General features: G+C 35.4%; 1 protein-coding gene across 1 annotated transcript; it reads right to left on the bottom strand.

Moving 5' to 3' along the window:
- Positions 1–5,293: 5,293 nt before the first annotated feature.
- Positions 5,294–11,673, bottom strand: LOC136797386 (matrilysin-like). Its single transcript, XM_067053967.1, has 7 exons — positions 11,288–11,673; positions 10,822–10,927; positions 9,440–9,686; positions 8,855–9,003; positions 7,659–7,907; positions 6,327–6,473; positions 5,294–5,468 (listed from the first exon to the last, which is right to left on the bottom strand). Exons 1-7 carry the CDS (start codon positions 11,345–11,347, stop codon positions 5,353–5,355), a joined length of 1,074 nt encoding a protein of 357 aa, XP_066910068.1. The 5' UTR covers positions 11,348–11,673; the 3' UTR covers positions 5,294–5,352.
- Positions 11,674–13,605: the final 1,932 nt, after the last annotated feature.

The following is a 13,605-nucleotide window of genomic DNA, read 5'->3' as shown; positions in this document are numbered from 1 at the left end:
CATAGATATTGGACTGGAATCTCGAAATTTTGTTGCGCGTGTTTGTTTGTTTTGTCGCCCAAGCATCCCCGTAGTTAGTCTCTTCCGTAAATGGTCGGTTTTCATATTACGTTATATGGTATTATCATTATTACATATTACAATTTTAGTTTTGATTTAGGTTTGAAAAGCTGAAGCGAGTGTTATAAATGCAAATCAAAACAGTGTATGATATAACACGAATTACAATATTACTTGTGCAAATCAAAACAAACAAAATGGCAGACTGGTTATAATAATAAATCTCTTTTATCACCTATAAGATAAGGTACATGGATGATGATGATGAGCTGATTCATTGACTAGAAAAAGTGTTTTGTATGTCAAATTTAGTTTCTTGTCTTTAAAACTGAATACTAACTACTGTAATTTAGTCAGAAGTTCACTTCAGCAATGATTTCAATTATTTTTCCAGAATCTTTAAAGAAATTTGCTTAAGTTTTCAAATGTACATTTGATATTTTTGTTCAAACTCTAATTTATTTTTGTCTGTCATTTTATTGATAACTTCCATTATTGTTTATAGGGCTTCTTGAGCTTTAAATACCATCATATGGTCGTCACTCGAGAAAGTCCTTCTTAACTTAGTAAAACAACCGGCAAAGTACAGTTAGGAACATTTGGCGAGTTCCTGTACGCGGCCGCAATCAAAAAAATCATAACAACACTCATTAAAATAAGGCGTTCGTGTCTTTTCTCACTTTTTTTAGCCTAGACGATGTAGCAAACAGAGTAAGTATAAGCACACTGTGCTTTTAATTGGCTGAATTTTTTTTTCGCGTCGGAAAAACTTTTTCAAACTTTCAGCAATGATTGACCAAACTATTATAATGAAAATTATCCAGCGCATTTTTTATCTTCTTACCTTCTTCATCTTCATTGAAGCACTCGAGGTTTACTGAAGTTAAGCACATAAGATATTCTTATAATTATTGATATTCACTGAAACACCGTTCTTTGTGCGCTGAGATGGAGTGCGTGACGTAACTCGCGCGGCAACTAACTCGCCTTCTGTTGGAAGATCATATTGGGCGTTTTGACGTTACCACCCATTGAAGCAGCGGGCGCCTCTGTCTTTGCGCAACTCTTTCCACCATTTTAGATGGTCTTAGCAATAGATCCAAAAGGGCGCCATAATCTTGGAAGATGATTTGTTTTGGTCTCCGGCTTTGGGAAGTAGCAATGTTTTTGATTGTTTTCGATGGGAAATGGTAAGAAACATAAGTTTACAAGTGTCATTTAGTTTTTGCTGGTTTATAGAATGGCAGGATCCCGGATGGTTTCCCTAACTGAAGTACAAAAAAGATGAATGTACGCATATGTAAAGTTGAATCCAAACGTGGTTGATTTTTTCTTTTGGTCTTCAAAATAATTTACCTCACTTAGAGTGTTTTTACGTCTTTTCAGTGTGGTAAATCTTTTTCAAAAACCTGAAAAAAGTTTGTTTACTCGTTAAACTTTACATGCGCACGTTAAGGCATTTAACGGTGGTTAGACTAGGTACACAGTCAGTCTCATACAGAAACACCATAAAGGGAAAGTATATCGCTAGCTATAAACTCAAAAAGTCTAGCTCCTCTTCATTGTCTGCGCTGCGATCAGCTTAGAGAAAAGATTGCATCATGAAAAAGGACTATCTGACTATGCACTTGAAAAGAAATTTAGGCGCATTTTAACTTTTCTCGACTGTACGTCTGAATGAACCACAATGGCATTCCTTTACTTTTCTTTTGACCAACAACATAGAAGATTTTGCTTGAGAAGTGCAGTCACAGCGTACGCTAGTGGACCCCGGGCCTTAACTAGGATAAGTGAGTTTCTACTTCACCCAACTTAAGATGGCGCAGAACTTTTTGATAAATTTTATACGCAGTATCCTCTTGACTATTGTTTATTAGGCAAAGTAGCAACAGAGAAATGTTGAAATATAGCAGCCAATGAAAAAAAACAAGCTATTTCTGATTGGTTATCTTGTGGATTTATTCACTGCGTATGTCCATATATTTTGCCTACAATCTAAGATGTCTGCGACATTATTAGAAAAGGTCTATTTAGTGAATAGTAATCATGACATATATCGTTATAAGAAAGAAACTAGGAGAAAAAACAAACAAACAGGAGATGTAAAAATCAGTAAGATAATGGTACCATAAACTTTTTAAATATATTTTTGAGAGGCTTTTCCAGCTTTTCCTTAAATTTTATTAAGTTATCAAGCTGCATGAATTTTTCAAGTATGTATTTTTTTATAATGGAATATATTTTTTTTTTCAATCAATCAATCAATCAATCAATCAATCAATCAATCAATCAATCAATCAATAATTAAATCAATCAATTATTCCTGATTATTTTTTAATGTTTAATCTTTTAAAGCATTTATAAGTGCATGACATGATCTTTATGTGGGGGCATTTAGTGAAAGCTATGACTAGTTGATTAACGCAAAGGAAGATGGGGATGCAAGTCGAACAAACGAATAAATTTGTGCAGATTTGTTACTACAGGGTGTCCGGGAAAAAAGTATCGACTTCGAACATGAATCTGAGTAGAAGGTTGCTGCGTGTGTTTTACCATGGAGGTATAAAGAAAAACAGGGAGTTGAATGTGTCGTTAATTGGTCGTTAAAGTCTTTTGATTTCTTTTATAAAATGTATCAAAAGAAATTCTAAGCTCGCCCGATGAAATAAGACTTTTTAGTAGAACTCATGTTTGCTTTGAACATTCTAATTATCAGTATTGAAGATTCTAGCCTTTTAATATACGAAAATTTAGATAAAACTTCGTCCACGAAACAAGTTTATGTTCCATTTCGTTATCCGTTCAATTTTGTTTTGAAAAGATATCTTCTCAAGCCAGAAAATGAAGATTTCACCATCGATGATTTCACCTATGTATGGGTGCTTTTTCACTACGCTAGATAGATAAGTGGTTCTCATCAACGGTCCTTTTCATAAATTTCTAAGGGTTGTAAAAAATATACAATGAAGATTCCTGATTAACATCAGATTTTGATCGCTTTATATTAACATTCCAGATTTAACGTCGAAAATTGGTCATTAAACCTTTTGTTCTCCAAGAGAGGGGTAGAGCTCTCTTGGCTTAATGACCAATTAAACCAAAGATACACCGAAAATAGATTGTTTGCAATAAAATAGCGTCGCCTTCTTTGAAGATCCATTCAGACCATCAACATTTATCAGCAGTGGTTTGGTTTTTGCATAAAATGAAAGAACTGCCTCCACTGGCTGCGTTTAGACCAACTGGCATTTGTAATTTGGCATTTGCTCATGAGGGATTCGATTTTAATAGCTTTTCCATTGTATTTTCTGTCATGGCATTTAAGGAATCGTCTTTTTAGAGTCATTACTGAAAAGGTGATTCCCTCAAGTTCAACTTTGACAGATCAAACAATGAAAAGCATGGAATTTCTCAAAAACTGCAGTCATTAAGACTGAAACTTTTTGCCGTAGAGCTAGGCTATGGCAAATTTTGCAAATTTTACAATCTATAGAAAGAACTGAATAAGAAACGTGCAAATACTTTAAAAAATCAAAAATGTCATTTTTTCTCTTTGTTTTGGTTCCTTTGTTTGATTTGAAATGCCAGAAAAGGGGATTCCTTTGCTCAAAATGGCATTTCAAATGCCAACGTAATGCCAACACGCTGGCATCATTAGGCATTTGACAAACCGAACAATTGCGCGGAACAATAGAATTCAAAAGAATACTGCAAGCAATTACAAATACCAGGCTGGTCTAAACGCAGCCACTGCTGGAGAACTGTTTGGTCGTGTTCACACTACAGACCTTCCTTAATAAAAATGTAGTTAGGAGAATCTTTTGTTGACTACAATACAGAACGTGCATTTAACAAAGAGTTGAACGCGTAGTATTGTAATTTTTAATCGATCTTCCTTAATTAAGAGTCGTAAGCTCTATTGTCTTAAGGGTAGGGTAGAGGCTTCCCTTAAAACAAAAGATTTTATTAAGGAAGCATAAACAAAGAATGCGTGCAGTGAACAAAAAGTTTTACGATTTCAAAAACGAATGAACTGAGGAAAAAATTAGAAATGGTGCAAACGGGTTGTTGATGTGTAAGATGAATGCAGTTATTGAGTAAAACCATTAGAACAAATATGTTTGCGGATTTCAAGTGATGTATGGATACCAATATCGACCAATCACAGGTGAAATCGAAACTCTTAATAAAAAATCAACCAATGAGAAGCCTTAAGCAAAATCAATTACCGTGTTATAATAGATCTCGTAAACCTACAAAGAACTGTAATAAACCAGTGTATTCATCCATCATAAATCTCTTTGTTTAACTTTGATAGATTTAATTAAGTAAAGTTTCCAGTGTGAACGCGCCCTTTATAAAAACGACTGACTTACAATTACTTTCAATTAAATTTTGTCAACCATGCTGCAATTAACTCCAAATTCAAAGGGTCGTAAACGCTTTGACAACTGTTTTGGGAGTCAGTAATGTTTTCCTATCAATTGTCTCTGTTTCAGCTAATCGATTTTCGCCAGACAGTCTCAGTGAAAAAGCACCCGGGTAGACCTCTCTTGGCTTAATGACCAATTAAGCGAAAAAGGCAGCATGAATAAATTGGTTGCCATAAAAGTAGCAGAATGTGCAGTGGGATTCTTTTGTAAAAAATTGGTCATATGGGAAAAGTGTTTTCTTTCCCGATAGAGTTGAAGAGCAAACTTTCATATGTATTGATTTGATACAAAAGACGAGGAATCTTGTCACAGAAAATGTTCATTAGAAGGCTCTAATTATTTACATCTATCATATAAATCCCTTGATATGCGAGTTGATGATTTTTAATAAAATTTTCTTCAAATTCAAAGGGTTGTAAACGCTTTGACAACTGTTTTGGGAGTCAGTAATGCTTTCCTATAAATTTTCTTTGTTTCAGCTTAATCGATTTTCGCCAGACAGTCTCAGTGAAAAACCACCCACAGTCTGCTAGACATTAATATGGTAATATTTGCTCTTCATCTTTGATTTTTTCTACAGTGATTAGATTGACACATGCGCGATAAAATTTCTATTATTGGTCTTCAGAAGTTAATATATTCTTCGAAAACTTAACCTTTGATACTCAGGGTATGAAAAATCGCTATGATGCTGTATGCAGGTACACCCGCAATTTAACTTTTATGTCAAAACGTGCTTATTTAATATGATCATATTATATTATGTATAGGTCTACATAGGAAAATAGATATTAAAACTATTGTCTTTTTAATTAATTTTGATGATGATGTATTGTTTCAACAAATGTAAAATAAATTCTTAACAGAAATTGCATGATTTTTTACAATTTTTCTTCATGTAGTCTATCCAGGCTTGTCCCCAACTGCTGCATCCTCGGATATTTTTTTGGCAATCAGTTACTGTGTCTTTACAATCTGAGACGAAAAATATAAATCATTTACAAAGTTACAAAATAGAGATAAAATAGAGATGATATGAGCCCTCCGAATGCCTACCGGAGTAGGAATAACTTGCCAAGTGAATCCTAGAGACACGGTGGGTATCAATGTCGGGCCCAGAGGGGGACACTCAAGGTAAAAGACTTACCAGACGTACGGCACTTAAGGGTCGATTTTTAAACTAAATTATTCACTAGCACCATGCTCGCGCTCTTGTACATAAGTATATATGTATATAATATGTATATCTCTGTGTGTCTTAAAAGATTTTTGAAAGGGAGGTGTTCCATTAGAAAGGTCTGGTGGAGAGAGTTATGCACTATGACGGTGTACTTTTTGTCGGTTTTCGCACTATAAGGGTGTCAAACTTCGTAGCTTATTTCTGCATTGTAAAGGTTCGGTTTGAAAGTGAATTTTTGGGCTGAACGTATGGTCGTTTTCAGAACGAGTGCCCCCCCCCCTAGAGGATCCTATCGTCTACACATGGGAATAATTCAGGAGGCGGGATAAATTTGAAGACAAGTTTAGTTTGGGGCGGAGCAAACAGTGGCGGAGGTTCCAAAACTCTACCGCCATTTTTTTTCCCGCTCTGACGCCCTGACTTCGCGCTTATATATTTTCCCGCGTTCACTGACCCTCTAAACGGACGACATCGGACCGTCCAGATGGCAGCTAAGGATGACAACTATTGATATTTCGTACTTACATTGTATCTTTATAGAGGGCTTGCATGGAATGTTGTAGAGTTTGGGAGGGAAAGTCTCCAAAAATTGATATGTATTTAGATAGCTATACAATAGAATACACAAACATGAATTCAATAACCACACTTACCGCCACTTCCACCACTTCCACCACCACTGCAGAAGCCACATGTTTTCTTGCAGTTCTTCTCCATATAACGTTTCCAGTCGTTACCCCATTTGGAGCATCCATCCCGTTTGGATGAACAAAAAGAAGATGCTTGAAGATCTTTACAATCTGAAATTGAAATAGATTTAAAGTAAAGCTTTATATTGAATTGAGCCTTTTTTGTTTTGTCAACAAATTTTATTCTAAAGTGAAATTTTGAAATCATTCTCATTCCATACCATTTCGAAGCAAAATAATGTGCTTTGATTTCCAATTGGACATCCCGTTCTTACTAACCCGCAACAAAGTCCATGATATTTGAAAAAAAGGGGAAATCCCCTAAGGTTTTAAACGCAACAAATGAGTTCTCTCATTTACTTCCTGAGCGTGTAGTCTTAAGTCTGAGTTTTAACATGAGACTTAAAACTCAGGACCTTAGGTTCTCAGGATTTCTAAGGACATTGTTCCTAGAGGGCTGAGAATATATCCTGCTGGAAGCAACTGAATCCTTCCAAAATTGGAATATCAAATGAAATAAAGTAGAAATGCTGAAATTGCAAATCTCGTCCGAACTTCCAATTCTCAAAAACGGTAAGATATCCGAAATTAAGCCCGAATGAAAACTCGATATGGATAATATTCCTATGTGTTTTATGGCTGAGGATTTAAGTTAAATTATGGTCTCAAGTCATATAAAATGGAAAATAGGGATGGAAAATAGCCCAATATATTGCAGCGAGAATTTTCCATTCGACTATATTAACTGGGGAACAAAGTTGGAGTATAAGTTTCCATTGGGGACGATATTTTGTTCAATTTCTCCCACCGGATTTGTGAGAATGGGTTTTCTTTGGATTTTTGTGATTCTGCTCCGATGATAGCTGATAAGGTTTTTTCTTCACTTAATATTACTTAAGCCAAGAGCACGCATCGCACGTGTATCAACGCTGGGTCCTTCTTCCAATAACTGGTACTTTGTTTATTGTCCACCATCCTATCTTCCACCAGTTGGGTATAACATCTATATCGAAATCGCAATGGGTACAAAAATTATATTGCTCCCAGGTCAAAGAAACTAGTTCGGATGGTTTTGAAGTGCAATTCTTTCATTGAATTTCAAATAGGGATGAAATCAAAGTCATTTCACTGGGAGATTAACTTTGAAATTGTGACGTGATTTCCCACCGAGGACGGAAGCTAGGGGCGGGATGGGGTTCCAACCGGTTCTGTCACAGGGGTGTTCTTATAATCGAAAAACCTCAAAGTTTGTTTTTTCGATTAGCCCTACTTAGTAAAAATAGAAAACAGACTAACCTCCAGAACCACCAGATCCACCGGAGCCTCCAGACCCTCCTGACCCTCCTGATCCACCATTTCCGTTGACGCTTCCTTGCCCTCTACCATAAAGGCGTTGGATACGAGCAATATCATTGCTATGAAGTTGCATGTTGGCACGATATGGTTGGTAGTAGGGATACATAACAGCGTTACGGTTGTTAGTGTCGTGCTCCAATCCAAGGATATGACCTAACTCGTGAGTAGCTACCCAAAGATAGTTTGTTCCTAAAAGAATAGTTGAAAGTTAGTAATAATTCGATTACTTTTTCTGACTTATACAACTGTTCTGTATTTCGTCTTTATCGAAGTAAAAAGATCACGCCATCGTAGCTTTAGTAATTTTTTTACAAAAGTTTGTCGGTATTATTTTGATATTATCAGTAAAGATATTCACAGTGATTAAAGGACGCGGAGATTAATGGTATAGGGTAAGTTTGTCATTGGCTAAAAACCAACTTTGTCTAAACTCTCTGTCTTTTCTAATCAAGCGAATTATTTCTATCTTTATACTCCTCATTGATGATTGTATACAGTACCCTTTGTCGAATGAGATTCAGTTATGTTTTTCCGTGATATTTTGATTGCAACGACTGCCTCTTTTTAAAACAATTAATCCCACGAGTCTTCAAATATTACTTTTCTAAGTTTCCATGACCTGAGCTGAATATGGAACCCGGGGGGGGGGGGTACTCAAGTTAAGTGACGTACCGGACGTACGGCCCTTAAGGGTAGGTTTTTTGCACTTTGGAAAGTGCACGGTAAGGGTGTAAATTTTGAGAAAATACCAAATTTTGAGGTAAAATTTGAGAAATTTCAAAATATTTTGCCCTGAAAAGGGCAAACAATTTCGAAAAATTGCACTATAATAAGGGTCGACTTTCAGCCAAATTTTTCCTGCACTGTAAGGGTCCGATTTTAGAGACCTGATTTTCGGCCAAACATACGGTCGTTTTCAAAATCGAGTGCCCCCCTCCGGGGATATGGACCAAATCCTGACCAAGCAAAATAATTGATTGGAGAAGATCCTACTTTTGAGTACCGTTTGTCGTTAGACTAAACTTTAACACTACATTGGATTCTTTGCAGACACACCACCTTTTTTAAAAAGTCTCCGATCAAAGATGGCGGATATAACTTGGTCCAGGGTCTATAGAGGTCTATCGGTCACTTACCACTTGATGATCGTGCAGTATATCCTTCATCTTCGTCAAAATGAAGACGACCGTCAGGAGGGAAGAACGCATGCGCTAAAACACCACCACGCCCATCAAAAGGAAATCCACATTGTCTTTTTCCATCGTGGTGACCACGTGATCCGAAACTATGAAATGTAAACAAAAATATTGAATGTGGTCACAAAATGTTGAATGTGGTCACAAATGTTGAATGTGATCACAAATGTTGAACGTGTTAAATTCATGATACCCATGTCATTGCTTCCGTATAAAACATTATTTCATGAATTATGATGATTTCCAGTGCATAAGATATTTCCCAGTAAAGAATAAAGAGTATGTTTTGATTTTTTTCCAGCGTTATCTGAATGTTACGTAAATAAGCAGATGTGAACGTCACAGATTTTCTTCTTGGGATTTTTCAAAGACGCAAAAAAAACTACCATGATGGACAAATGAGCTGACATAAGGGCAGAAACTGAACAATGAAATGAAGATGAAGGTTTAAAATGGAGTAGTTGCCTATTTTTTTGCCAATTCCAATCATACTTGAATGTCTTAAGGGATCAATCATAAACTTACGAGACAACAATATCTCCGCCGCTTTTTTCTGTAAAATGAAGTGGTGCTACATCAGCCCAGAATTTGAAAGCTTTCTCTGTTAAAGAACGGACATCTGAACGACTCAAGTCTGGTGTATAATTGTTGTAGTAATAAGATAAAGCCTTCTTTCTCCATGCTGTGTCAGCAAAAAGATTGTTTGCATCGTTGTCAGGGCGACCACAACGTGGTGTTGCCATTAGTTTCATTGTGGCTTCATCGGCGACGCCTAGATAAAAGTATTTTCATATTTGTCGATTCTGTACCCAGGGGGTATTAGGGTTGAGGGATTCTTATAGAGACTAATTTTTGCTGAAAAGGTGACCCTTAGAGAGACTTTTTTGAAACATTTTCTTCCACTTTTGAAAAAAGTCGTACCCTTAGAGAGATACCGTGAAAAGCACAAGTCGAAATCATATATCGACGCTGTGCCGACGAATCGAGATTCTATTCAGTGCGCAATCAACGAAGACAAAAGTAACTATGACGACCATCCAAGATCTTGGATGAAGTTCAAAGTTTATATTTTGATTCCCGTCGTTGAAAACACAACTAAAAAATATCATCAATGCTTTTTAAAAAGAGTCAGTGATCTGATAGAGAATCATAACATAAAGTCTGTCTATTATTTCAATTCAATTAAAGTGACATTTCCATAATTAATAGTTTAGTAATTACTGTTATACATTTGGGGATCATGTAAAAGATTTCTTTCGAAAGAAACTCACTTCAATTACACTTAGAGGTTTCTGGTGAATTCGTAAATAGTAAACTGCATACTGATGATACAGTCTGCTAGACATTTATAAGGTAATATTTGCTCTTCATCTTTGATTCTTTCTACAGTGATTAGATTGACACATGTGCGATAAAATTTCTATTATTGGTCTTCAGAGGTTAATATATTCTTTGAAAACTTAACCTCTGATACTCAGGGTATTAGAGAGACTTTTTTGCAATTTACCGACCCTTAGGTTTAAAAATTTCTGATTTGTCCGACAGTGTGAGACTTTTAAAATTGAAAAAACGACTCACATGACATGCACATACCCAGTACCCATTTTTGTCTAAGTACTGGGAGTTTTAATTATGCATTGCTTCATTGTATTTCATTTTTCTTGTTTATTTATCGACTTTCAGTTATGCCTGTTAACGAATCTCGCATTATTAAGTTCTGTTCAGGATACTAAGAACCCTCATTGTTTCGGTGAATCCTGATAATGAGAAGCTAAGACTATGTTCGCACGTGACCGTTCCGTTTCTATAGAAAGGCTTCATTTTATTTCGGAGCGGAACAGAATTGTTATAACCTCTGAACATGATCTAAATCTTTTGAGCAGTGAGGTCGGAGTACTAATTCTTACCAGACACTGGAAGGTTGAAAGCTTTTTGATACTTCTCAAGTGCATGTTTGATTGAACTTCCATCAAATTGAAATTTATTCATAAATCCAAATTTCTCTAAATGCTCCTAAAAAGAATTTAAAGTACAAAGATCTGATTTCAGGAAAATTTTGGTGGCTGGTCTGATAGAATTCGGAATGTTTTCTGCTGATAAGGCAATGATATTTAACAATGAGGATGAATTCTCTGTAATCGCGAATATCTATAATTCGAATCGTATTGAATTGAACAAAAGTCTCCTTCATGAATTTGAAACGATCATTACTACCTTCGATTATATTTGTGCGAGCAAATTATATTTTCGATTTATATGTACTAAGGGAGAATTGATTATATAATATGAAATGAACCCTAACCTTCAGGGCACAAGTTCTACTCTTTAGTGGGAACGCTTAGCGCTATCCAGAATGACAACAATTCAATTTACCTCAACATCTGTAGCAAATGCAAAAGCAACGCAAAATGTTGCCAAAACCAGCAGCTTCATTTTGCTAAACTCTTTGTTATCGGTTTGATAGAAGGTGACTTTTATAATTGAAATGATTTACTCTATATGTCGACCTTTTATAGTTTTGACTCGATCCAATCGTTCCGGGGGGTTTGAATTACATATGACTAGAGAGTAGCTATACTAACCAAGCAACATTATACAGGTTCAAACGGAAATAATGTAAATTTCTTAGACTTCTTTGATATCAATAAATGAAGAAGAGTTTTTTTACCCCATGAAAAATATAACTCAAGTACGTTTCAAGACTTTAAACCAAATTTTTGTTGTCTCCATCTTTTCAACAAAATTTACACCCTGTTCACTAGACAGTCAAATCATTATTGATTTTCAAAAATCAATTTATATCAATATTGGTCTTCCTTGATGCAATGAAATTTTAAACCCATAATAAATTCGATCAATTATATATTTGTATTGATTAATCAATGAAAAAATCTATTGCCAAAACATTTCTAGAGGTCGTAGATTCATTTTATTTGGTAAATGTAAAAAACAGATTTTGCTACCCACTCCCACTCATAACGATTGCAACCTTAATTTGGCGTTCACCTCTATCTCTTTGTTCCTGATGGCTATAAAAACTTTCACTAATTCAGGATTGATCATTGACTGAGGGGTCATCTTTCAAATCATGCAATCGCGCAAAAAAATTCCAAATCACGTTATCACAAGTTAATTTCATTTCTATCACGATCACGTTGATCACGTTGATTTCCTCCGATCACGCAATCATGCAATTCAAAATCTTAAATAATACAATCACGAACTTTAAAATCTTAAATCACGAAATCACGAACTTGAAAAACGCAAATCACGCCGTCACGAAAACCGCTGGGGCCTCATTATTGGATCGATAAAGTATGAAATAGAAAGCCTTATTAAATTATTCTTTGCGGGGAAAATAATGCAACAAGTTCGGTTCTTTGATATTCTTACACCCCCTTCTCACAGACCCACTAGGACCCCTTTCCACTGGAAAAATACCGTCCCCAGTTGAAACTTACCCTCCGATATTTTTCCCCGCTGAAAACAATCACAGAAAAATCCTCATTGCAAGATATTGTTCTATTTATACCATACCCTCACTAAATATTCTGACTTGAAGAAAACGGGTATAAAGCCCCAAAAATATGGGAATATCAATCGCCATTGACTTTCAGTCCATTATTTTTACCCCCACTGGCTGAAAAAATCTTACTGGATCAGTGAGAAGGGGTTGTATTCTTTCGAATTTTTAGAAGTGAATCCAAGAACGTTGAGTTAAAGCATTCAGAGCTTGTCCAATATGGGTAACACTCACTCATTACTATATCGAGTTTATAAGTGATTGAATGTATATGTTTTTCTGTGACAGAGACTGCTAGAATTTGGTTTGTTTAGATCCTAAACAACTGAGTATGAGGAAACAAGCATCTTACTGTCCTTAATTTTGTGGATCAGAACTGCGTGTTTTTTTTCAAATCGCTTCAGTCATTCCGACCTTCTCAAAAATGGAAATATATAAACTCGCTACTATCACATGCAATGTGACGAGAATATAATTTTGATTCGACGACTTTCGCGCAACTATCTTTTGCGAAATTGATATTGGATAAGATATTTTTGAAAAGTATTTCAGGTCAAATTATTGGTGGTACGTACTGGTACTTTTTGAAAGACTTAATTCATTTTCATGTTTTGCAATACTTTCGTCTCTATTTTAGCGACCCATTAGCGTGGGTGAGAAAATATAAAGATTTTGCACTCGTTACAAAGTCCAAAGATTTGAGCAGCCCTTCAAGTTTTGATTGAAATTGAAATTCAATTAACTTTTATTTGCATAAAAACTCATAACAGAACATCCATTCTACGCATCAAGCTCTATCCTAAGGATTATACCTTTACTACACTTTTTTTTTATAACAACCAGTAAATTTTTGCTGAGGCTCTGCTGTTCTTATTTTTGGCACTTTGAGCCTTGAATTGTTCTTATTTTGTTCTTATTTTTTCTAAAGTAACAAAAACAAGTTTTGGCTATTTACTTTACTATTTAAAGGATTTTAGAAACCAGTGATTCTTTTTGCTATAACTCTCTAACTTCAGCCTCTCCACTGTTCTTAAATTGTTCTTTTTTTGGCATTTCCGAGCCTCATTGTTCTTATAAAAAACAAGAGCCGCAAAGATGCGGATAAATATTTCCTTTACAAATGTTAAAATAGTAATTGATATCCTCAAAAGATTTCAAAGTGCTTTAC

This window comes from Clytia hemisphaerica, unplaced genomic scaffold (assembly GCF_902728285.1).
Source record: "Clytia hemisphaerica strain Z4C2 unplaced genomic scaffold, Clytia hemisphaerica genome assembly, whole genome shotgun sequence".
NCBI classification, from domain to species: Eukaryota; Metazoa; Cnidaria; class Hydrozoa; order Leptothecata; family Clytiidae; genus Clytia; species Clytia hemisphaerica.
The sequence above is the reverse complement of the archived record's forward strand: the minus strand, read 5'-3'. Positions and strand labels throughout refer to the sequence as shown.